General features: G+C 42.5%; 2 protein-coding genes across 4 annotated transcripts in view; one reads left to right on the plus strand and one right to left on the minus strand.

Moving 5' to 3' along the window:
* PDIA6 (protein disulfide isomerase family A member 6) lies at positions 1–18,780 on the plus strand. 2 transcript variants are annotated; one of them, XM_068183461.1, is made up of 13 exons: positions 1–162; positions 3,111–3,252; positions 4,034–4,091; positions 4,719–4,845; positions 5,332–5,438; positions 6,811–6,944; positions 7,356–7,470; positions 8,385–8,525; positions 9,715–9,799; positions 9,894–9,966; positions 10,980–11,138; positions 16,357–16,453; positions 17,179–18,780. In XM_068183461.1, exons 1-13 carry the CDS (start codon positions 21–23, stop codon positions 17,245–17,247), a joined length of 1,449 nt encoding a protein of 482 aa, XP_068039562.1. In that variant the 5' UTR covers positions 1–20; the 3' UTR covers positions 17,248–18,780. The 2 variants fall into 2 exon arrangements, with proteins under 2 accessions (XP_068039562.1, XP_068039563.1); XM_068183462.1 differs by having other exon boundaries at positions 2–162; positions 6,820–6,944.
* Positions 17,655–25,889, minus strand: part of ATP6V1C2 (ATPase H+ transporting V1 subunit C2) — a 20,057-nt gene continuing 11,822 nt past the window's right edge. For both annotated transcript variants that reach the window (XM_068183463.1, XM_068183464.1), the window contains exons 6-13: positions 25,192–25,283; positions 23,451–23,549; positions 22,326–22,394; positions 21,307–21,399; positions 20,827–20,920; positions 20,435–20,532; positions 19,884–20,013; positions 17,655–19,078 (exon numbers count right to left, since the gene is read on the minus strand). In XM_068183463.1, coding sequence (XP_068039564.1) covers positions 18,983–19,078; positions 19,884–20,013; positions 20,435–20,532; positions 20,827–20,920; positions 21,307–21,399; positions 22,326–22,394; positions 23,451–23,549; positions 25,192–25,283 — 771 coding nt within the window. In that variant the 3' untranslated portion in view covers positions 17,655–18,982. The remainder of the gene's footprint in view (positions 19,079–19,883; positions 20,014–20,434; positions 20,533–20,826; positions 20,921–21,306; positions 21,400–22,325; positions 22,395–23,450; positions 23,550–25,191; positions 25,284–25,889) is intronic.

Here is a 25,889-nt window from a genome sequence, read left to right on the forward strand (position 1 = left end):
CCCGGGCGCCGGCGCGGCCAATGCGCGGCGGCCACGGCGGGGCGCGTGGCGCGAGCGGGGCGGGGCGGGGCGGGGCACGGCACGTAGGCCGTGGCGGCGGCGGCGGCGGCCGAGGGAGCGGGGCAGCCATGGGCGTGCGCGGCGCGGGCCCGCTGTGGTGGGGTAGGAGCCGTGAGGGCCTGGGGGGCGGTCTGAGGGGGCGGCGGGACGGGGCTTCCCTTCCCCCAGCTTGGCGGACCCCATCGCGGCGGGAGGGAGCGGGGCCCGAGGCCGTGCGGCCGCTCTGCGGGGCGGCGGGCGGAGCGGAAAGCCTCCTGAAAGGGGGTTGTAGCCAGGTGGGGATCGGCCTCTTCTCCCAGGCAGCTTGCTGTAGGACTAGAGGATGTAGTCTTTAGCTGCGCCAGGGAAGGTTTAGATTGGCATTAGGACGAATTTCCTCACACATAGGGTGATTAGCTATTAGAACGGGCTGCCCGGGGCGGTGGTGGAGCCACCGTCCCTATAAGTGTTTAAGGAAAGACTGGACGCGACACCCGGTGCCGTGGTCTGCTGGGGTGATCGGTCATGGGCTGGACGTGATCTTAGGGTGCTTTCCCAACCCCATTGATTCTGTGGGGGCAGCGCTCGCGGTCGCGGTCCGGCTGTGGCCGGTCTGTGCCGCGGGGGCGGGGGATTGCTCGGTGGGTCAGCGAAGCACACGTAGAGAGATCCTAAAGATCCCAGCAAAAAGAAAAAGAAAAAAAAAAAAAAAAAAAAAAAAAAGATGGTTATCTCTCACCCTAATCAAAGACTTTATTTGATTTGAGTAAGCAGCGGTGTTGTGCGTGCCTGGCTGCCCTGCGTTGCGGTCTGGTGCTTTGAGGGCAGCAAGAGAGCAATGACCGAGGTCAGACGGAGGAGTCCGAGGGGGGCTGGTGTTCCCCTGCCCCTGCTGCCGCCTCTTGTGTGCCCGAGGAATCGGTAAACGATTCCCACTCGGGCTCTTCCGATGGAAACGGCGAAGGTGCCGGGAGCTCTGCCCTCGGCCGTGGCTCGCCCAGCGCACGTGTGCGGGGATGTGTGAGCCACGGCACACCGAGCGCTGCTGCAGGAGAGGGTAATTGTAGGAGGAAGTTCATAGAATCGTTATCATCATCCCGTGACAGAAGCTCTTTTTTTATAATAGATCTCCTATTTCTTGTTCAATTAGGACTAGAAATAGCAGCATGCTTTAAACCAGCTTTAGCTGATTTATTGATGCTTCTGTCTGTGTGATTTGCTTACATTAGAAAACAGCTTTTGAAGTCAGATTATCTCTTTTTTCCTTAATAACAAGGACAGATTTACATTTATCTGGCTTGATGCTTGTAGGAAAATTACCTTTTTCTTTACTGAAGTTGAATTAAACCTTGAATGTTTCAGTGTAGAAAGAAAAGTTATGCGACCAGTTCATGACTCATAGTTTAAAAAACGATGCAGTGATGGGGGACTAGGTGAATTTCACCATGTACTTTCTTTTGTGAGTTCTCTTTAGCAGGTGTATTTACATAAGCTAGAACTTCTCTCTTTCAAGGGACAGAAGTGGTTGAGTGAATTCTGTCTTCTGAAAGTATTCTGCTAGGGATCACCTAAAAGGTGAAGCGAGAATATGCTGATTTCAATTGAATGGTCACATTCTGTCTAGAGGAGGTTTTTTTCTCTTGAGAGTGACTGTAACATTCAAGAAGCTTTTTCCATCCTTTTTTTGTTGCTCTACCCCAGCAGCCGCTCCTACTGTAGGTCATCATAACATGTGTGACAGCTCTACAGATCACCTTGGAAGTCAGTTTTTCAGTGGTCACTAAGTGCTGCTTATGTGTGGGTGTACTGAAGAGACAGAGCCAATCTAACACATACATCTGGTGGTGGAAACCCATTTTCATCACCCCAGAAGAAAAGGGTTGGGTCCTCGTGCTAAAAGAAACCATTAGGATGGGGTAGTGGTGCAGTGGAGAGGGGACTGGTTTACAGTGTGGCAATTCAGTCCTGATCTCTGCTTGAGTAACCTGGAAGATGTTACTTCTGCCAGCTTCACTCTCCTGCAGAACAGGGGTAATGAAACTGGCTTTTGCTGCTTGGGACTGATAAAGTATAGGTGATGCTGTGCAGTCTGTATACCATTGTGCTGTAGAGTTTCTGCATCGTTGACCTGTTTTTCTCTCGTGTTGAGTCTTGAGACAGAATCTGCAGCTTCCCATTCAAGTTGTTAACCACTTGTAGAAAAGCTTTTTATGTTTGGTTCTAACGAGTGTCTGAGCTCCTACTCTTTCCAGTCTTTAGTGGATCAAGAAAAGTCTTTTGCTGGGTGGATTTTTTTACAGAAATGCTTGTCATCTCTCAATCTTCCTGACTAGATAGAAGGAAGGATTATGAGGTTTTATGTACAAAGTATCAAGCAGTAATAAGTTCCAGAAATAATCAGAAGTACAAAGCCATAAGAGAATGCAATTTCCTTCTATCTTTTAATGTTTTTTTTTTTAGCATTCTCAGGGTGCTTGAATTGTTAACCAGAGAGATTTAGCTGTTGCTGTCCAGGTCTGTTCCTAAAGACACAAATCAATGGTAGACTAAGATCCTCACAACCAAGAACGATGCACTACCAGTGCATCAAGTGCTGGTCCTAAAATCACTGTAACTGTGCCAAGCCTAGTTGGGACAATCCTGCATGATGTGATCCTATAAAAGATGTATTTGAGTGCCTGCTGTGCAAGAGGTTTGAACAATTGGCTTAGGAGTCTGTACAAGAACTGAAAGAAAACATAGCTGATGGTGGGGGTCCCTGCAGAAGTTCTGGTGGTCTGGTGCCAGCAGGAGTTAGGGTAGGAGATTTGACACAAGTCTCTGGAGAGCCATAGCAGGAGTGGTGTAACTCCAGCTAGCTTTAGGCACAGACCCTATTTTACGTGATCCTATCATGTTTTAAGTGAGGAGGGAGAGCATCCTCTTGCCTTAACTTCCGTTTTTATCTGGTCTAACTGGAATCCCTTCCCACCACTGCTGATTTGCAAGGAGTGTGGAGATGATTTAGCCATGGCAACAGGAGAGTCTTAAATGTTCACCAGGACTGCTGATATCTTTGCTTGTCGTTGTAGGCACGGTGAGCTGCACTTTGTTCCTGGCAGTTAACGGTTTATATTCGGCCAGTGATGATGTGATAGAGCTCACACCAACTAACTTCAACAAGGAGGTCATTCAGAGCGAGAGCCTGTGGCTCGTGGAGTTCTATGCCCCATGGTAAGAACTGCAGCTATGTACTTCCTTGCCGTGTGATGGATAGCCCAAGGTTTCATTCAATTGTTGGCAGCACAGTTTGATGGCCTTATGACTAGCAAAATAACTGTACTTGGGATTCCTGCTTTAAATTATTTTCATGAGAGAAAAAAGCAGGAATTGGCATTTCAAGTTTGCAAATAGAGCCTGGTAGCAAAACCTATGCCATTTTTCTACTTGATTTATTCTGGTTAAATTAGTATTTAAAATGACTGATTAAAGTGCAGTAGGTAAGTGAGAAAGTATCTCACTTCTGTGTTTCTGAGCCTAATTCTGATGTGAAAGCACGGATCTGAATTCACACTTAAAACTTCCAATTTCCATTTAAGAATATTGGCTTTGTGCATCTTAATTTAGCATCCCTCTTTGTCTTCTTTCTGCTCAGGTCCAGAGTATGGAGTCTCTATTCCATTTAAATTCTGGTGATATATATTCCATTTTTGTGCAAATCCTCTGTTATATTGCCATCCAAAGCTCCACATCCTGGAGAAAATGGCCTTTTGTTGCGACAGCTTGACTCTGGACTGAGAGGTTTAGGGGAGGCCTTGCTGTGTCTCTTGTAGTGTTGCTGCAGGCTATATAATGTGGAGGTTTTTCTTCAGAAGCCTGAGTGATGGTATGATCTTGTGGCACAGGCTTTTTTCATGAGTAATTCCTCAGTCTCCTACAGTTTGCTGTGACTGTTAAATAGTTGTGGCATGTGAATGGCATTTACAGGTTTTTGTTTGTTTGTTTTTTCTATAAGGTGTGGTCATTGTCAAAGGCTAACTCCTGAGTGGAAGAAAGCAGCAACAGCTTTAAAAGTAAGTTTAGCCTTTCAAATGTGCTTGTGGAAGTGTATTGAAGAGAGTTTGGCAGTTTGACATCTGGATTGGGAATGTGGAGTTTGGTCCTTACAACCATTAGTCTTACTTTTCTAGCCAGAAAAGTGTTATTCAGGCACCTGAAAACTCAGAATTTTTGTTTGGTTTGGTTTGTTGTATCCTTTTTAAAAGAAGCCATTGAATTGTAGAGGAAGAAAGTCAATTCTGTCCCTGTGATTTCCCATTACTATTCTCTAGGACTGAAAACAGCTTTGTAAGCCATTGGTGTTGACTATTTTTTTAATTACAGGAAAATTAGTCATGTTGTGATTAGCTGAACTCTTGCCAATGTGAAATATATATATTCTCCTTCTTAGAAAACCAAACAAAAAAACCCCAACTAAATAATAGCCCAAACAATTTAAAATTTATTTTGTCATGCTGAAGAAAGAAGTGGACATTTATAGTGTTCTGTAGTTTAATGCTTGTGGGATAAAATACCTCTCTTGTGTTGCAGTCCTAGTAACTGCCCCTTTCTCTTCCCCCCTTCCCTTGTGCCCCCAGCAGGTAAAAGGTGTTAAATTGCTGTAGAAGTCTTGGGTGTCATTTTTTGTTTTGTTTCTGCAGGGTGTAGTGAAAGTGGGTGCAGTAGATGCAGATAAACATCAGTCCTTGGGTGGACAGTATGGAGTCAGAGGGTTTCCAACTATCAAGATATTTGGAGCCAACAAAAACAAAGCAGAGGATTATCAGGGTAAATGTGATGAATTTTTAGATGTTGCATGCCTAAAACCTTCCCTGAATGCAGTAATCATGGTAGCTGTTAATGCTGTATTGGGTGGATTTTCCTTCCTGTCTAGTGCTTGTAGTAATGGAGAGACAGATGCGTGGGAGTGATTTGACCAAATTGTGTATATCTTAGCATTGTCTAATAGCCTCACCTGCAGTTCATAGTTGTTGGAAGTTGATAGGGAGTTTCAAGGAATTGTTCCTTTCTTCCTGTTTATTTGGAGCTTGCCATAGAGTCACTCCTCATCAGAAAAGCCAGGTAATGAAAAGGTGTAGTGAAGTCTGTCTTGCTGCTTAAGTCAGATGTCCCACAAGTACCTTATCACTCATAGCCCAGTCCGCTTTTCCTGAAAGATCATTAGGGCGAGGGAGGATTAAGTTTGTAATTAAGTGAGGAGCATACTTTAAACTGGCCTTTTGATGGTTTGATCATTATTTTGCTGCACTGCAGGTGGCAGGACAAGTGATGCTATAGTTGATGCCGCTCTAAGTGCTCTTCGGTCCCTGGTGAAAGAACGTCTTAGTGGCAGAAGTGGAGGATACAGCTCTGGAAAACAGGTATTTGAGGGAATGTGTGTTTGCTTTTCAGCTGGAGACTGTCTTGTACAGGAGATCAAAGCTCCCAACTCTGTCACAGAATTGGAAGAGATGTCTGGAGTTTTATCTAGTCCAGGTGCCCTGCCCAGTGCAGGGCCATCTGAAGCAGATGGCTCAGGGCTGTGTCCCCTAAAGTTGTATCTCCAAGAACTGAGACTCCAAATGGACTGCATTCTCTGGGCTACCTGTTCCAGTGTTTGACCACATTCACATAGAAATCTTTCCTCTTATGTTTTAGGTTATAAAATCATAAAATGGTATTTCCTATATTTCAACTTAGTCCCTTTTGTCTCTTGTTGCAGCAAAGCGCCTGCCTTTGTTTTCTCTACTCTCCTGCACATTCTCATCACATGTCAGATGCTCAAAGCCCTTAATCAGCTCTGACCGTTGGCTGGACTTGCTCCAGTGTGTGCATGCCTCTTCTGTGGGGGAGCCTAGAACTAGACCCAGCACTCCAGGTGTTTCACATTGTACTGTGCAGAAGATTGCCTCCTCAGACCTTCTGGCAACTCTGCCTGGTGCAGCTGGGGAGGCTGTTGACCACCTTTGCCACAGGATTGCAGTGCTGGCTCATGTTCAGCTTGTCCACCAGGACACTCATGTTCCTCTTTGAAAAGTTGCTTTCCAGCTAGTCAGTTCTCAGTGCGTGCTGGTATATGGGGCTGTCACTCTCCAGGTGCATCTCCCTTTGAACAGGGTTTCCTGTTAGCCCCATTCTCCAGGTGGTACAGGTACCGTTTTGCCTAATCCTAATCTAAATTAGACAGATTAAGTTTTTTTTAACTCAGTAGGGTTTTTCTGAAGTTGGCTTGCTGGATTTCTTCCTGAAGGTAAATTGAAAAGCTTACAGCTCCTACTACTATTTCTAAGTCACTGTGCAAGTACATTCTGACATCCTCAGGGTGGCCACATAGAAGACCTGGGTGGACTGTACCCTGTAGTGTATATCACACTCCCATACATTTGTTTTGCCTGGAAACCAGGACTTGATTCCAGATGGAAGTGGGGGTTGGAGAGCACTTTATTCATGAACAGATCAGTGCATGAAGAATTGAGAAAATGTTCCCACATCTTCTTGGTAGTTAGTTTGACCCTATTTCTTTTTTTTCATGAGAAGATTCATTTGCTGTGTCTTGAAAGAGCTGTGAGGAGTAGGCTGTGTGTATTGTCAGTTCTAAAAAGGGAAAGTTAAAGTTGTATGACCTAACACTGCCTGTTTTGTATCTTGCTCAAATAAAGATGGGTTGGTTCAATGTGACACACACAGGAGTTGGCCTGTGTGGGAGACCAGTTTTGGTTACTTCTTATGTGAGGGTCTGTTTGTTTCTTACAGAGCCGGGAGAGCGGAGGTGGAGATAAGAAGGATGTGATTGAGCTGACTGATGACAGCTTTGATAAGAATGTCATAAATAGCGATGATGTGTGGATGGTGGAGTTTTATGCCCCATGGTGTGGGCACTGCAAAAAGTAAATGAGGTTTTACTTTAACAATTCAGTTCCTGTTAGGCCCTGTTTTATGTAATACCCTTAATCCCCTAAAAGAGACCTTGCATCTCTGATATACCAGAAGTTATTTTTTTTTGTAAGGTGATCTAACAAAACTTTGTGGGTTCTGCTAAGGGCCCCTTGGTGCTGCTCTGGCTGCACTCCTCCTTAGCAGTAAAATTCCCATTTACCAGTAGAAATAAGATCTGGAAGTTATATTAAACTTTTCATTCCTTCAGATGAAGGACATCAGTCTTGTTTGGATAACCTTCTTACCTGTCATTCTCAGCAAGAGACTATTTTACTTAAGTAAAACATGCTACATAATGTTGAAGTGTGGTATACTTTTGCTAGATCTGAGAGAGCTTAGGGCATTTGTACTCTGTTTTTCAGCCTGGAGCCAGAATGGGCAGCTGCTGCCACTGAGGTGAAGGAGCAAACAAAAGGAAAAGTAAAGCTGGCTGCAGTAGATGCAACAGTCAACCAGATGCTGGCAAGCCGATATGGGGTGAGTGTGCTCTGCAGTGGTTACAATTTTCTTTCCATCTCTACCAAATCAGATTTCTCTTCAATCCTTACTGAGCTGTTCCTTAATCTGGTACTACTTAAATGTTTTGTGCCAAAAATAAGTGACACGTTCAGTTTGTTTCCCACAAATAATAAATGAATGTCAGTAACAACATAAATAAATGGAGAAAGAGGAAAATAATTATTCCAGATGTTGCTGAGGAGAAAGGCTATTTATTTCCATAACATCTTGTATACCTTTATCATTTGGAGTGAGAGGTGTCTTTCTTGAGACTCTAGGCTGGTTGGGCATCTCTGGAACCCTTGGAGCCAGTTATTAGGGATCACTCTGACAATATCAGTTGCCCAGATCAGCTGTGTTTCTTGTCAAAAGAGAATAGATACTCTTGAATTTTTAGTACAGTCCACGGAGCTTACAGTGTGCTTCATAGTTTCCCTCTAAGTGCACATGGCTGACAATATAGAGGGAACACTGAGCAAGATTTACTGGAAGTGTAGCAGAAGGAGTTTAAGGTCCAGTTACTGCCATGTAGGCCCAGTGTTGTCCATCCCAGACAAATCAGGAAATTATTGTTTAATAAATATCAAGGGTAAAGATAGTCCTCACGGTGCTTAAACCTGCAGTGCTTGGTGCATCTAAACTGAGATAAAACCATTGCTGGTTCATCAGGCCAAAACCCCGAAGAGCATTTTAGTGTACATTCACCTTGTTTTGAATTGTTGCAAAGGTAGGAAGCTACAAAATTCAAGTCTAGTCAGAACATGTGAGACTCAATACATGAAGATGTTGAATCTCCTCCCTTGCTCTTAGTCTAGAGGACATCAGACAAGCAGATAATTTCCACCATAAATATTCAAGTTTACTCGAGCTGATGGTTTAAACTTGTCTTGCAGATTCGTGGATTTCCCACCATTAAAATCTTCCAGAAAGGAGAAGACCCTGTTGATTATGATGGTGGGAGAACTAGATCTGATATCATTGCTCGTGCTCTGGACCTGTTTTCTGATAATGCACCACCGCCTGAGCTCCTGGAGGTACTTATACATCATTTTCTCAAATTTCTTTTCCATCATACTCTTGGCAGCAGTTTGTACTGGTCTATATGAACTCTAAATAAAACTGCCTAAGTGTGGTGCGTCTGCACAGTTTTGCCCCAGAAAGTAAAGGATGACAAGCTTTGAGTAACAAAAAGCTTAATGTTCATTTCTACAGTCAATTTGTTGTTGTCTGGAAGATGATCAGAATTGATACAGTGAAGGCATTAACAGGATGGTGCCAGGGTGTCTGAATCTGCTCTTGAGGAATGAGTGAAAGAGTTGAGTTGTGTTCCCCATCTCTTTTCATACAATAAGAGGGCAGGGCCTTGTCATTTGCAAGCTGTCCATTAGGAGATGCATGATGAGTAGTTTTGCTTGTTGTCCAAAAAACTCCACCCTCTGTCAGGCAACTTCTTTTTTCAGCTTGCTGTTGGTAGATTTGAAATGGTGATCAGTTGTCTCCAAAGTCCGGTGCACACAAGACAGTCCATTGGGATGCAGGAAGGAAAAAACCAAAAAATATCTGTACTATTAATAAAGATATTTTTATATGGTGCTTCATATTTTGTATCCTTCTAAATTTTTTATTTTGTATGCTTTCTAATATTAATACATCAGTTCATGTTGATGTATGTGTATATGCATATAATTGATACATATATATCAGAGGCTCATGCTTAGAAATTTATTTACTGGTAGGATGCACAATCAAAGGTTGGAGACCATTGTTGTAGGTCACTGGATCAATTCCTTTTTGAGACACATCCCACAAAACCAGTGTTGCTGTTACTGTTGCTTGAACATCCTCATCCACAGCAAAGGCTGCCTCTGCAGGCTCTCCTTGTGCTTGCAGGCATTTGCATGGCCCTGGGGGTGCTCTTTCCAGCCTTGGGCAAGAACAATGATTTTGAGCAAGAAGTGACATCTGACTGTGCCTTCTGTAAGCCTTATTTGGTACTGCAGTTTCTTGTTGCTGCAAGGCTCAACAGAAGACTTTGTGAACTCCTTGTAAATTACTCTTGTACTGGGGGACCAGTGAAGTAGAAGAGACTTGTAAGCTTTTGTGTCAAGTTATTTCAATGCTTACTGCTTTGCAGGATGGAATTACTGGGCTGTTGGAGGGAAGTAGAGTCACAACTGATGAACCAGATCTTACTGTCATTGACTTTGTGCTGCTTTCTTCTAGATAATTAGTGAGGATGTTCTGAAAAGTACCTGTGATGCTCATCAACTCTGCATCATTTCTGTCCTGCCTCATATTCTTGACACAGGTACACATACAAACAAGCAGACTTCTGTATGTATTTGTCACTTAAAGCATGTAGTTGTGTTTTTTTTACTTGTCCAATTTTGTTTAACAAACAGGAGCTTCAGGGAGAAATTCTTACCTGGATGTCATGTTAAAAATGGCTGAAAAATACAAAAAGAAAATGTGGGGGTAAGTGTTATTGTCCACTGGTCATCTTGGAAAATATGTTAGCATTTCTGGGGGTAAATGGGATAAAATTTGTATGATACTTGTTTAAGCTACAGAAAGAGTTGTTCAGGGTAGCATATCTTGGTATTTCACTAATTACTGGAGAAGGGAATGCTGTGACTTTAAAATAGCCCTTTTTTTTTTTTTAATTTCATCCACCTCTCAAATTCTGCATTTACAAGTGATATCTAAGCAGTAATGAGATTAAGCATATTTTACTCTTGTCCTGAATACTCAGGTATTTTAGGGAGGTTTCTTTTACCATCTTTTGCTGGTTAGTGAGTGTGCCAGTGTGACTTTTGAATTCTAAAAGAAACATGTAAATTGTAGTTTATTAACATGTTTCATGCTCTCAAAGAAACAGGCCAGCAGGCTATGCCTTTACTCCTCCTTAGGTGCAGGTTAGGATCTCTGGGACTTCTCAGGAAAGTGAGAGGTGTTCTGACACACTGACTGCTGTGAAGAGGAGCAAAATGGCATGAAAGCCTGGGGAAAATGCTGAGATTGGCTCGTTCCAGAGGTTCCTCAGGGGTCTTGCTAAGATGAGAGGAACTGAGACTGAGTGTCCTTAGCTAGAAATCCTCCATACTGATATTTGGACAGGACTTTGTAATCTTTAGATCTGTGACTTGAGTACTTTTAAACCTTCCCCTTAATACCAGCTATACCAGCTAAAGTGTAGCTGTGTGTTCACCTTGCTAACATAGTTCTTCCCCTGCCCTGTGTTTAGTGGCTGTTCTTACCCAGCTTTTGGTGGTTGTGTGGGTGGGGCTGGCCTAGAGGTGCTGCTGAGAGGGGACTTCCTTCTGTTGCAAGGTTCAGGATCAGGACTTTCCTTTACCCTGCTAACTTTGAAAGTGTCAAAGGCAATACAGAGGCCTGCTTGAACTCTGCAGCGTTGCAGGATATGTGGTTTGAAAATTATTGTGGTGTCTGTCCTCATTATTAATTTTCTATTTCATCTTTTCCTCAAGGTGGCTGTGGACAGAAGCAGGTGCTCAATCAGATCTTGAGAGCTCTCTGGGGATTGGAGGCTTTGGGTATCCAGCAATGGCAGCTGTTAATGCTCGGAAGATGAAATTTGCCCTTCTGAAAGGATCATTCAGTGAGCAAGGGATTAATGAGTTTCTCAGGTATGAAATCTTTAAGTGACTTAAATCTTTCTGGATCTAGGGCTATGATTCTTTAGACTACAGTAAGACTCTCCTGTATCACACAAGATTTGCATGGTTAAGAGCATTAAGATGAGAATTCTGTGGAGTCAGGGAATGATTTCAATGGCGATTGCAATAAAGCAGTCATTACCTTTTTGTGGTGTGCAGAATTAAGTTGGCATTTAGACTTAGGTAGTTTTAGTACAATATTTGAAAACAGAAGTAGACTTTTGATGTTGAAAAGTTTTGTTTCTCTGGTAACTTAAGAAATAACTTACTAATGAATTCCATTTAATTCAGATGGTGCATTCTGACCAGTCATTAGTAATGTGAAAGTCCCCAATTTGGGACTCATAATGGGAATCATAATGGGTGCTGTTGAAGTTCTTGAAGTTGTATATGTTGCTGTTCATCTTTCTGATTCATTTTGGTCCTGTCTTCCCCCTCCCACCTTTCCATTCTCCTGGCACTTGATAAATAGATTGGGAGAGTTGAAACAATCCATCCAAAAGGTCAATAGCTCACTGCTCAGCACAAGTCCTGTGCAACTGCCTCTTATGTAGCAGAGCAAGAGCCAGTGCTGAGAAGAATGGAATAGGAAAAGGAAATGGAGAGGATGACAGAAGGTAGCAGCAGCACTGAAACAGAGCAGCTAAACTTAAACTTACTTTAGTGTGGTCAAAGTGAAGTGGGAACTCTGCTTCTACATTGTCCTGGTTTAGGGCACATTTGGGAGAAAAATCCTAAAGGGTTCTTTTAGAAAGTAAGTTTAAGCAGCCCTTCCCTCAACTCGTTTGGGAAAAGATTTCCTTGGAGAAAAGTGGGGAAAAACTGTTTATTTAACAGACAAAGCATTTACTAGCACAAAAAAATGAACAGTATTAAACAATAAAACCTCTTGCTCTGAAGAGATGACTAACTTAGAAAGTCACTTTCCTGGGTTGCAGTTGGGCTTACTCAGTCTCTTATTAGTCCCTCTGGTGCTGGAAATGCCAGACTAGACTAACAGACTATTAAAAACCACCTTGAAAGCATTGGGTGTGGGGGATCTTTCAAAAATTGAGAGCAACATCTAACAAAGTGCATCTAGTTAGTTAATACCCATTAACTAACTAGTTAACTAGTGACATCAGAAGTCACTATTAAGTCCTTTTCCCTGAAGGACTTCCATGGCTTAAGAAAATATTACACCCAACGACCCAATGAACCTGTAATTAGTTGGTTAGTCTGTCTTTGGGACACTGCAGGTGAGGCTACAATTCTAGACAGTACTAAAATGAGGCATTTAAGATCCCTATCACATGATCCAGGTATCAACCAAAGAATAAGGGGGCGAACCCTCACAGTATCTGGGCACGGGTCCTAGGAAGTGTGACACAAATCTTTGTGTGTATAGACAATCCCTATATGCAGCAAACCTTTTCTTATGGAAGACCATAAAACAAGGGATTCAACAATTAAAAAAATAACAGTAGCAGAAATTGTCTTCTCAAATGACCTAAACACTAAATCCAGACTTAGAACCTTATACATCCGTGACATAGTGAAAACTTACACAACTTGGGCCATAAAAATACACTTCTGCTTTAGCAATAATGAAGCGAAATGACTGAGAGGAGACAGTGCTTAGTATGGCAAAGAAGCTCTGAGCACATGCAGATGCTGTGCATGGCCCAACACATGCAAGAATCACAGCTGTAGAGACACGTCTGCAGAAAGTAAAAAATAAGAGGAGAATCACAAGAAACTCAAAGAAGAAATTAGAGAAGAAATGAAAGAGGGCTTTCTCCAAATCTCAGCAGTACAGATCAAAAGCTCTGGTATCAAATGCAAACATCCCCCAGATAGGGAAAGGAGGTACACCCCACAAGCTGAGCTGTGGTTCTTCCTGTGTGATTATAGAGAGAATTTGATGAGATAGGATAGAAAATCTACTGCTGCTCTGGCTCTGGTACTTAAATTAAAAGACAGCAAGACTCAGAGAGCAAGTTTCACCAAAAAAAGCAGCTCCAGTAGCCCGTAGCCGAACTGCCAGGTATGGTGATGATGACGACATGTTCAATCCCCTTAAAAGAACCTCCAGAACATATGCCCAGGGAAAGAAGAATTACCAGGCTTACAGGGGCCCTGCCTTTAGCCAGGTAGAGACTAAGGAAAACCATTTTTTTTAGACTGTGTATATTCATTAGCCTGGCACATCAGAACCACAAAAATATAAAGTCTTAGTCAACACTAGTGCACAGTGCACATTAATCCCATCAAGACATGTGGGGGCAGAATCTGTTTCTATTGCTAGCATGACAGAGGGATCACAAGATTTTACTCTAATGAAAGCTGATGCAAACCTGACTAAAAATAAGTGAAAAAAATACTCTACTGTGACTAGCCCAGAAGATCCATACATTTTAAGCATAGACTTCCTCTGAAAAGGGTATTTCAAAGACCCAAAGAGACTCAGGTGGGCGTTTAAGATAGCAGCTATAGAGACAGAAGGCATTAAGCAATTAATCACCTTGCTTAGACTATCAAAGAACCCATCTGCAGTAGGACTTCTGAAGGGGGAAGAGCAAAAGAGTTTGGCCCATATCCTCTTCATTCTCTACACCACTCAGGATTTTCCATGCCTGCGTCTGCTTCTGGGCCAGGGGTCTCATCAGCTCCTCTGGACATCTCAGCCCTCATTCTAGACAAGCTACAGACCATATACAGGAAGCTTACTAGATTAAATACTAGGACATTGGCATCATTAACATTTAGGGGAAACTGAACATTCTCAAAAAGTGACTTAACAGATTCAAAGGAGAAGAAGGAAAGGAAAGGCTGAAAACCCTCATTCCCTGTTCCTCCTCTAACAAGCTGGATGCAATTACCAATAAACCCCCAAAACGTGCTACTGGAACTAGGACACAGGGTAGGATGAAGAAACCGTAAACCATACATATCTTGAACAGGCTCCAGTACCTTTGTAAACTCCCTATAACTCATAATCATTGAGCCCAGCACAAGAGCTATTCTAATCTATGCCCTTCTGCTGTAAAAGCTACATTTTAGGGACAATACTGGAGCTATTTCCAGATAAGAAAATAAGCATAGGGACCAGAAAGGTATTAAAACCTCAAAAAAGCCTAAGAACTAGAAACACATGAAGGCCTCCACCCCAAGAAACATTATGAATTCATTATGAACATAATGACTGACTGCTACTGACAGCTACTGACTGCTTTATCCCAATATACAGTAAGTACAACTAAAATGCAGTTTTTACAGGTTTTTTACACTTTCTCAAGCCCCATGGTCAGCACCAAAATAATGTATTTGTCTTGGATTAGGGCAAATTTGGGAGAAAACTTCTAAAGGGGTTCTTCTAGAAAGCAAATTCAAGCAGCCCCTCCCCCAACTGGTTTGGGAAAATATTTCCTTGGCGAAAAATAGAAAAAAACTGTTTATTTAACAGGCAAAGCATTTACCAGCACAAAAAAAAAATGAACAATATTTAACAATAAAACCTCTTGCTGCTCTGAAGAGATGACTAACTCAGAAAGTCCCCTTTGTGGGTTGCAGTTCAGCTCACTCAGTCTGTTATCAGTCCCTCCGGCACAGGAAATGCCATGGCCCAGGCCTGGCCCGGTGGGCCACAGATGTGAGCTGCCACTGCTCTTCCAGTCTTTCAGTCCTGAGCAGGTTTAAACAGTTCCAAGAAAAAGAAAAACCATGGTCCAGGGAACTTCTCTGCCTTCGATAGCTAAAACCTAACTAAAAGCAAAGGAAAGCTCTCTCCCGCTGTCTGTTCTGCAGACAACACTGTTCAGAAGGATGTGGGGGAGTAAGTGCAGTTTCTGATAATAAACTCTGCACTTCTTCTCTCTCTCCCTTGGTTTTAAAGGTGCAAAACTTATTTCTGGGCTAAACAGACAAATGGGGATACAGGCATTATAAAGTCACCTCAGGACACACATAAAGTACCAGCTGCTGTAAATTATGCAAGAGCCCTTGACAACTTACATTAGAAGTGTTATTTCCATGTCTGTCCTTGGAGAATGGCAGAGAACAGCCAGAATTGCAAAAGGAAATGCAACAGCCTCTCCCCACCTTGCCATAAGAAGCATATTAATTGAATTCAGTTCCTTCTGGATTAATGAAATCAGTGCTACATTCTTAACTGTGAAAGTGATCAGACTTTCTTCCTAATGCCAAAAAAAAGAACATTCTCAGGGCATCAAGTTAAATTCAGGATACAGATGCAAGAAGAGAAATACCAGATGGTTCGCACTAATGCATGTGAAAGTGTCTGCCTTTGTCAGACATGGCAAATTTTCACAATCTATAATGTCCACCTTAGTGAAGCCTCTCCTGGGTGAGGCTGGATGGTGCTTCCAGGACACAACAGCCAATTTAACAGCTTATATTGCATTAGGCAGTTGGTTTGGTTATTGTCTTACCATGCAGCACTACTTGCTAGACTAATTTCTGCCTGTGCTCAGCTATGCTGCCTAGAGAAAGCAGTATAATCACAGCTGGTGTGGCTGGCCATTCACTCAGCTGCTGTAGGCAGCTTCTGCAATCTAATAGGCAGTGTCAGTATTGTTAACTACAAGTAATGAATTTGGCACTGTGAAGGGCAGAAAAATTGTGAACTCCATTTGGGGAGGAATGCTAATTCAGTCTTACTTGCCTCTGAAAGATGCAAAGGGATTAGCTCCTCGGGATTTTAATGCTGGGCTTTTTGAGCAAGTCTAACTAACAAGCTCAGGATGGAGTGTCTCAAACTAAGCTGGTTACCTTGTACCCTTTGGAACCCATGGAGGCTGTCTCCAATAAAGAAAATCACTGGTGATTTCCACTAACACCTGCAGTTGACTTCCAGAACTAGAATTACAGGCTCCCCTTGGAGTTGCCTTAAGTGAAAACACACTATTAAAGAGGCTGCACTTATCTGTGATTTTTTACACTGCTCAAATATGAAATAGTGTATCTAACAGATGTCTTCGAATCCAGTTGTAAATTTTCAATGCTGCTTTAAGGGCTCTGTCATTTTCTGCTTCTTGAAGTTCTTGCATCCAGACAGTTAAAGAGATGAAATCTACTTAAAGAGATGAAATCTTGAACTTGTATTCCTCTTATCTGAAGCAGGCTGTGTTCCAGGTGGACAGAGGTCGAAGGAATTTCTTAGATTTAACTTCTACTTGTTTTTTCTCAGGGAACTCTCTGTTGGTCGTGGTTCTACAGCACCAGTGGGTGGTGGAGCTTTCCCCAAAATTCATTCAGTTGAACCTTGGGATGGCAAAGATGGTGAGGTAAGAGATAATCCATTTCTGAAAGTGCTCAGCATTTGTGTTCAGAAGTGACAGGATAGAGTAACTAACATCTGTAAGTGTGAAAGTTCCTGTTCTCACAAGATTGTGGCAAGTTGTGTTGATGGTTTCCCATTATCTTAATCCTGCCAGCAGACCAAATGGTACATTGATCATCTGACATTGCAGACCAGATGTTCCTGCCTGTTAGGATGTGTGATCTGAAAGCTGGATCACTTGAGGCAGAAATATTACCAGTGCTGACTAAGGGAGGTGGTAGTGCATGCATTCACGACCCCAGTGTTGTGGAGTTCTGAAAATGTTGACCTTGCCATCAAATTCTCAATGCCAGAAAGCTTCTTAGGTAAGGCCTGTGTGATAAATAACATGGTGACCAAATCTGCCTTCTTAAGGTTCAACATTGCTGTAAAAACCAAAGTTAATGCAGTCCTTTGATCTACTTCAGATAGATAAAACATTGAATATGGTAATGGTTTTGTTACATAGTTTATTTGTATAGCCTTCATCTGGAGTATTTTGATTAGTAAAAAACAACCTTCTAGTTGATCACTTGTCCTGTGCTTAGTGCACTTTTGAGTGCACTCTGAAATAAAGAGATGACAGGAGAGAGCTTTACTCTCAGGATGAAGTAAGAATCTTTCCAACTCAGGGATCTCCTGGCATTAAGCACTTCTAAACATGTACTCAAAACCTTCCCTTTTTAACAGCTTCCAGTTGAAGATGACATTGATCTCAGTGATGTAGATCTGGATGACTTGGGTAAAGATGAGCTGTGAGATCTTCAGGAAACTTCTTTTCTTGGGAGAGCCTGCGCAGCAGTTTGCAACCTGGATCACAGTCAGACAGATATTTCAGTGGCCTTTTTGTGGAGAAGTAGCACATGACACACTGTGCTATTGGATGCACTGCAGCAGTGGACTGTACGCATCTCAAGAAAACATTGCAGAAATTCTATGAATTGTCATAACCAGTAAACTTGATTGTATTCTGTGTAACAAATATTTTGAGGACAACATGGATATTTCTTTGGAACATCTTGGGTTTTATTTTGTTGGTAATGTGCTGTTTGAGTGTTACTGGAGGCTGTTAGTGTAACCAATTTTAACTGTATTTTTTTTTCATGGAGGTGGAACCTGCTCAGCTTCTGTTTCAATTAAAGAATAAAATATTTTTTGACACACAGTGTTAGTCTTGTATAGAGTAAGAAAGGTGCATATAGTACAAGCAGTCCCATTTTGGATGACTCTTGAAAGTGAACTGTATAATAGAAAGGCTTGTGCAGAGAGGAGTCCTAAACCACTTCCTTGCTGTGAGATCTTGACAGTTTGGCTAAAGCTTGATAAGATGGACAATCTTAGTTTAAATGGTCTTCAGTCTTCCTTTTCCTATTCCTTCTCAGGGGCTTTCTCTTTCTTTGTGCCAGGCTTCATAAGATCATTAAAACAACGGAAGTGGGTTGCTGCTGCAGTTAGTGATGCTGGGAGCTGTCGGTCTTTCCCCTGGATTAGTGATGAAGCTAATCTGTGTTTTAGGGCATAAGGATTTCCAGGTGCTAACAGAAAACCGCCCTGGTGCTGTCTCCAGCAAATAGAGTAATATTTCTTCACTTCCCATCTGGCATTGTTTTGATCTGAAATTGCTATTTCCTTTGGAAGGGGAATCAGGACTGTGAATAGGGATGTTTACTGCTGTTTTTTTAATAAAAATACTATTATTTTATTGCTCTCCGTGTCTTGTATATTGGTGTCTAGTGGAGTGACCCTGATGTGATCTGCTTGTTTATAAATAAGGAATGAAAGAGCTGAAAGATTCCCCTTCTTTCAAGGAAATAACATAATATTTGTCATCTGGTGTCTGTAAGAGATTGCCCATAGCTCATCCCTGTGAAAGGCAGTGTCAGAACAATGGGCAGCCAGCAGTTACTGCTGATTCTGTGCAGGAGATGTGCTCCAACTCTTAAATCATCCCAGCAGATGAACTGTAATGGAACTGTTCTAACTGAAATGTCTCTGCAAAAACTAAACTCATGAGTACTTGGGACTGTAAGTCATATTATGATAAGTCCCACAGCACTTTTGAGGATCTTTCCTCTTAAGCTTTTGGGTTTTTTGTTAAATTAATTGAACTTTGGGCTTTGCTCTGATGCTTTCTACTTTTTCTGTTTGGATTTTTTTAAGTTTGCTTTGTTAGAAAAAGTACACACCTAGTAGATCCATTAGCCACCATACTTTTTAAATTGTTTTATTTCAAGTCCAGTAGATATTCCATCTTTGTAATTTACCAAAAAAAAAATAAATACTACCATAGTACCTCTGCCTCTGAAATATGTTTTTGTAAAACTATGAATAAGAGATAACTTTTATTGTAATCACTGTAAAAATTACTAGAAGTGGTAGGAAGATCATCTTGCTACAGTATCTGCATTTTAATTTGAGTTTCAGCAGCTAAAGATTGTTTTACGGTAACATGACAGTCTTGAAAATTAATAGATGAAGCTTGAACAATTCTTCTTTAACTGCAGTCAAGAAGACTGAGGTCAATCTTGAAATAGACATAAGGGTAGTATTCTTGATTACTCAGTTGTAACCCAGGGATGTCCATGCCAGGCTGCAAAAGGAAGTAACAGCTTTAGTACCTGTAAACCTGTGGAGTTCCAAGCTCCAGGGAATTGCTTTTGTGCTCCTTTCCCACAGGTGCAATGGAGCTTTGTATGTGCCATGCTTAAGGTGGGAATTCACCACTGAGAATCTGCTCTGCTTCTTGTTTCAGGTTGCCTAATGTAATTAGCATTGAGAATGCCTGTGCTGTTTGAACTTGTAGCATTTTTGCGTGCTTCAGCTCTACAGCAACTCATCTCTGTCTTCCCTTTATGGAGTGGGACCCTTGCTTGCTGGTTTCAGGCTGTTTTGAAGGCCTGCTAGCTCATTTATTGCTTTAGCCTAAATTGTTCTGAATTGCAATTCAGGATATGGGGAAGGAGAAAGCAAGTACTGCTGCTTGTTGAAGGCATAGATTATTTATAAATGACAGCCTTTTACAGAGGACAGAGGTGTGACAGTCCTAGGATTTAGTTCCAAATTAATTTTTCTTGCTTGTGTTGATCTGAATGTTTATAGTAGATTTTAAACTTTTTATGTAAAGGAACAGCCATAATTGAGCAGACATATTTTGTTCTGGTAGCTGTAAACATCAGATGCTTCAACAGAAAATATAAACAATCTCTCTGTATCTGCATCATAATCTGAGCCTACCCTAATCCAGTCTGTAATCAGCTGGGATTAGAGCTGCATCCAGGACTCCTGTAATTTCAAGATGCAAGCAGATGCATGCTCTAACCCCAGGACAGTGGAAGTGCTCATTCAGCTAAGCTGAGAGAAGCTACAGCATGTGCACCTGCAGTCCAAATACATACATCCATTATACTTGCTGCTGCAACTTCATCCAGGTGTTTGAAGATCATGTTCAGGACATCTCTCAGGCGCTTCACAGACTTCCTGTTTGGCTGCAGCAGCATTGCTTGGAAATTCACAGGGAGGCCATACCTCGGAACACAACATACACGATCATCTGCTGGGAAGGGCCACAGCTGTCTGCTCGTGCCCTTCTCCCTCCTCAGCCTCCAGGCATGCCCACTGGTGGTGTGTTGCAGAAACAACACTGCCTCCTTATTGGAAAGCATTTTCTTTTTGAAGCCAAAAGTCAGCTAAACAGTGTCTTTCTGTTTTTCTCTTCCCTGTAAGTGCCCCCAAAAAATCGTTTTTCATCAGGTTCATATGTCACCTTTTCTTGTGGACATCTGTATTGTCTCCTGTGAGCTCCTGGAATTAAGTGTGTAAGGCACACACCTTGAGCAAGACAAAACAAGGTGTGTAAGGGTTCCTCCCACAAATGAACTGCACCAGGAAGATAGCTGTACATTTTGACTTGCCCAGGAATCTCTGCCTGCACTCTGTGTTTACTCACCTCAGGACAGATTCAACAAAAACTCTCAAGGCTTTCACATGAATCCAAGCCACAAATGCTTCACTGAAGTTCACCTTCAGCCAGCGCAGTAAGGGGCCCTGTGAGACCAGAACAGTGCTGTGATCCCCTTGCTGAATGAAGCAGCTCCATAGCCAACACTGCCACTGAGGCCATCATGGGCTGCTGGAATAGTTCCCAGGCAGCCTGATAGTGGCTCCCAGTCTATCAGAAACTCAAGTGACCTTGGCCAAATCATTGTTATTTTTCCCATGCCTCAGTTTTATGGGCTAAGTGGAGCTCACCAGAGACAGTTGGAACTGTAAGGCCATTTCTGAGAGAGGTGCTTAGGCATGCTGGTAGCAAAGGCCTCCAACTCACAAGGTGCTACTTACATATTGCTGTTTCTTGTCGGAAGCTAATTTCATCAGCTCTTCCTTTTCACATTTCAGTTCCTTCTCATCATAATAAAATTCTCGAACCATGAACCTACAATTGAATGACATTTTCTCTCACAAGCCTTAGTCCAGGCAATATGCACACTCATTTCTTTTTCCCCAGGAGAAGCAGGTATGGGAAGTTGCTAGCCATTTAACAAGTTAAAGTATGTGGATGGTAGGAGTTGAAATCACTCCCAGAAAGCCAGCTTCCTGCTCTCAGCAGAATGAGAGCAGAAAGGGTAATTCCAGGATCTGTAACTTGGAGATTAAACTCCTTCCCACCCTGCCTTCTCAGTGGCTTTAGGACCAACAGAAACCCAAGCAGTCAAGAAGTCCTAAAACCAGTGATGGATTCAGCATGCTCCACACACAACAAGCCTCACCCAATCCTCATGTCTTGCTAGCCTGCCCTGCCCAGCAGTCAGGGCTTCTTACCTGTTCTCCCTGGCTTTAGCCTTAAAGTCATCCATCACTTTTCTAAATAGGGTCACAGTGAAGAGTCCTCCCTCTGCATCCTCAGCAATCATTCTGTGGGAGGGAAATCCACTGCTGTGATTTGACATGGCAAATCCCTCATGCCTTTTTTAACCTACCTCATCTTGCCCTTTTGCAATTCTTTTTATTTTCATTTATGATACTGGACAACACCGTGCTTTTTGAAAACTGCTGTGACAGAAACAGGGAACAATGACTTTACTTGCACTGGTTACTCTATCTCAATGTAAAACTCAATTGGTTTAGCTCCTGAGCCCACTGTAATACACACATATTCTGCCTGCCTGATTTTTCTATGTTTCCTGGTAACATTCCCCCACCTTTACATGCACTTGTGTTTTTGTGACAGGCAGTAGACAAGACAGCTTGTTTCTTTCTCTGTGCTTTCCACCTTCTGCATTTCAGGTAATACCATTGTCAGCTCTTGTGTCCTGGACTGGATCTCATAGCCTGCATGAGCTGAGCAATGGAATATTTAAATCCTAGGAAAGATTTTTTTACCCAAGATGAAAGGATGAGTTAATATGGCTTTTCCTAGTGCAAATGACAGTATGCTGAATTATTCTATGTTACAACAAGAAGCAACTAAAAATGCAGATTTAGTGTTTCATCTTTTTATAAAGTACTTTCCATAAAGCTCTATGTGATTACATATGTCTGAACTATACCTCAATTAATGTAATAAATTGCCTGTTTTACACAAAAAGAAGCAACGGCCTAGTTGAAAAAAAAGAAATAGATTACTGGAAAAGGGAAGCTAATTGTAAAAAAAAACTGACCTTTTTTTCTTTCATCTGTACTTTCCTTCAACAAACTAATTTGTATTTGAATTGCAAATACATTAATGTGGAGCCTATGCACTTAGACTAGTGATTTCCTCTAGGATCCACCAATTTGAGGGGCTGAAACATGACAGGGATCTCTGAAACAAACACAGCTTAATTTGGAATTTCACTTACTTGGTGGAGCGAGGTACTACCATATCTGAGAGTGATTCATAGGTTTTCTGCCACTGTAGGTAGCTTGACCTTTGAGCAACACAAAACAAAGCACAGTAAATAAATACTATATACTGGAAAGCAAATGTTGATATATGTAGTTAATTAAGCTAATAACTTAGGGGTAGAAGGGTTGAGCTCTTTGTGCTCGGTTATGTCATTAAGATACATTAAGCCTCTCCTATCCTTTCCTCTCCTAGTCATCAGTTGAGGAGATGCTTCTCTCAATGCTACACCCTCAGTCTTCACTTTGGATCTTGGCTTGAGGAAGGGTCAATATCAGGAAACTGATGGTGAGAAGAATGTGGCATATACGTCTAGGCTGCCACACAGTGTCCCATGCTCCAGAACCCCTGCACAAGCTGCTCTGGTCCCTGGGTGCTGCATCTGCTATGTGCAATCCCAGAGCTGATCTGGTGCTAGACTGCACTCATGGTAAATGTCAGCCCTGTGAGAAAGGGAACAAGGGTATGGTAAGAGTTTGCAAAGAGAGAAGTCTCTTTTTAGTGTGAATAAACTCACATAATGAAGTCAACAAACTTACCTCAGATAGCTTTTTGCAACCTGTTTTTCAGAGACAGAAGAGTGATGGTGCTGTACGTGTGTTTTGGCACAGGGCTATATGGAGAGGAAAAGTTTTGTGTAGGGCTCTGAGGAGAACATAGTGTAACTTCCCCATTGGTAGCAGTCATCCTATATATATAGCCACTTACAAAGGCACAGCCAGCAGAGAGAGATTGTGAGTTGAACAGGTCTAATTCCTTTTAGAAACTGGCTATGCTGCAGTAAAAATCTGGTTTTCTTTTAGCTCATACTATTCCTATCAGGAGACTGAGAACCCACTCATAACCATGAAGAACCTACATGCCAATTGTCTTGCTCCAGCTTTGTTGGAGTCTTTGTCTCCCTTTTTTGTGCTAGCACCACTCTTGGCAGAAATTGTTCTTTCTTCTTTGCTAAGGGCTTCACCTGTGTCTCAGTAGGGCACTCATGAGCTGCCCCAACCTGACCCAGTATCACCTGGTTCTGGTGCTTAGGCCTGAGAATCAATGTCACATGGGGTATGTGCACACACTGTTTCCTTACTTTGGCACCACAACGAGCAGCGTGATAAGATACTCGGAATTCAGAACAAAGTCTTCTTTGTGCACAATGTCTGCCAGGGTCCGGGTCAGCAGATTTCCCCTACGTGAAGAAGACAAAGTAAAAACAACAGTAGCAGGAACTCGGCAGTGGAACATTGGAGGCATTGTGTTGTGGGTGGAGATGCTAATAGCGTATACTGGGGTAGAAGAAGGCCTAGAAGGAGGTAGCTAAAGGACACAGCTACACTTCTTAAATGGCTGTTTCATTTTTTTTACTGCAACTAAAAGAATCAAAAAGTAACTAATACTAAAGGACATGATATTGGTGACTAGCAGGAGGCCAGTTTATGCCCTTTATGTAAAATGACACCATTCTGCTGCTATTGTTTTTACAGTAAGGGTGTAAATACTTGGGAAGCGGACATCTGCTCCCAGTCATCCCCGCATCTTGTGGGAAGCACCTGCTCTCTCAGAAAGCCTGTTGAGCTGCTTGTGTGACCGTGCTGCAGGCAGAGTGAGCCATGTACTTACAGACCTAAGCCATCACAGCAACCTGGCATTCCTGGACTGCTGTGGACCAGCACACTGAGACACCTCCTGCTGAACAGCAGTGAGAGCAGCAGTCTCGTGCACAGGTGGGACCTTCAGGAGGTCTCCAGGATGTCTCCACACACTAAGCCCACCTGATCACATTAATTCCTAGGACATGTAGATAGCCAAGGCTGGCTGTATATGGCTGGAAAGCACTAGATGTGAAGAGGAGTTGCCCTCCCTGTCATTCAGCAGGAATGAAGAAGGACCTAAACTAGTAGTTTTGGGTTTGAGGTTCACTGGGCCAGTCTATATATTAACTAACTGGCTGGTAACTTATTAGATGTTTGTTCAACCCAAGCTATCTGGCCCTGGTGGACACCAGAGTTGACAGCATTTAAAGATGGATGGAATGATGACAAGGAAGACTGTCCCTGGCCATGAGGTCTCCATTCTTCTCCCTCCTCACATTGCTGGAGCCCTGGCCAACAGGCTGTCAGCCTGGCTGGCTGCAGTGTCAGGCAGCCACCTGTGCCTTGTGCCCAGTCCTGAGTAGAAACACTACCACATATGAGCATGTGTTGGGTGAGGGCTTGTACAGCATCATCTAAGTTGTTTTAAATTTACTACTTACTGGATTTTACCATTCTCCCCAGTGATATCCTAGAAAAAAAACCCAGGTATCAGCACTGACATAGGCAAAGACCATAAGCAGATGAAGACAGGAGAGAGAACATTTGTGAAGCCTGAACAGTGCATTACCTGAACCAACAGAAGGAAAAAAGAAAACAAAAATATAAGTGGGATGCTAGTGAGGTGCAGGATCAAGCAAGACAGAACTATTTCCTATGGGAGCTTTGCAAATGCTGTTCAGAACATAGGGCATAGCTCCATGTGGCAAAGGAATCCACCAGCTGGCACAGCTCATCTAATTTCTGACTCCCTGAAGTCCCATCAGAGCAAAACAGTTGACTTTTTCCAAGACTGCCTGCTCACACTGCCAATAAAATCCTATTAGGAACTTCAGTCTCCCTTAGCTGATTTTGAGATATGCTGACCACACCAGCTACCACCTGTTCTCACTGGGTCTCTAAATGCTCAGCATGTCCCAAAGCCGGAAAAGTTGTTCCCACCAGAACCCAGTAATGGGTGTGAGCACATACTGCCCACATTTCAGCCACACAACAGCATCCCCAGTGCAAAATACCTACATAGTTTTCTTCTCCAGGCTTTGCAAATTTCCTTTAATGTTGTTGTATGCAGCTGATCGGGTCTTCAGGTCTGTTTCTATTTGAGTCACTTGCTAAAACAAAGTGAAAAAAGGGAGTCAATGCAGTGCTTGAGGCCTTGTTCTCACCTCTGTCCCACAACTACCACCTTAACACAGAGAAACAGCTGCCAGCTCCCCTAAAACCACCGGCCTGTGGCCAAGAGAGAGCCGGAGTCAGAGCTCCCCTGGGGCAAAGGCCTCTGCAGAAAGTAGGGTTCAGTCAGCTGTTGCTGTTGCTGTTGGTGTGCTAGAGCTGTACCTAAGGGGCAAGTTCATGGTTTTATTTGTCACCTACGTTGAACAACAACACATCATCCCTTTCTGAATGAACTGACAGTGTAAATAATTCATTCAGCCTGAAGGCTTTTGATTTAATGTCAGACTAATAATTTCATGAAAAACACCTCCGAAGTGGAGAATAATATGGCAGTATATGAAAAAAAAAAAAGAAAATTACAGTGAAGGAGATTAAAGTGCATAAAACATATCAATGTACTCTAGTGAATCCGATAAAGTGCCATATACTTACAGACTGGATAGGTTTCAATAGCTGTATCATTATTATTGCAGTAGAAATTTAAATAATAACAACTGCTTCAGTACAAAGTGTGTGCTTCTGAGTTTGTTGCTGCCTAAAAC

This window comes from Anomalospiza imberbis, chromosome 3, assembly GCF_031753505.1.
Source record: "Anomalospiza imberbis isolate Cuckoo-Finch-1a 21T00152 chromosome 3, ASM3175350v1, whole genome shotgun sequence".
Taxonomy (NCBI): Eukaryota; Metazoa; Chordata; class Aves; order Passeriformes; family Viduidae; genus Anomalospiza; species Anomalospiza imberbis.

Coding starts and splice junctions, on each gene's coding strand:
- PDIA6 (XM_068183461.1), top strand. CDS start 21: ATGCGCGGCGGCCACGGCGGGGCGCGTGGCGCGAGCGGGGCGGGGCGG. Junction 4,092..4,718: donor AAGCAGCAACAGCTTTAAAA/GTAAGTTTAGCC, acceptor TTGTTTCTGCAG/GGTGTAGTGAAAGTGGGTGC. Junction 9,800..9,893: donor GCCTCATATTCTTGACACAG/GTACACATACAA, acceptor TTTAACAAACAG/GAGCTTCAGGGAGAAATTCT.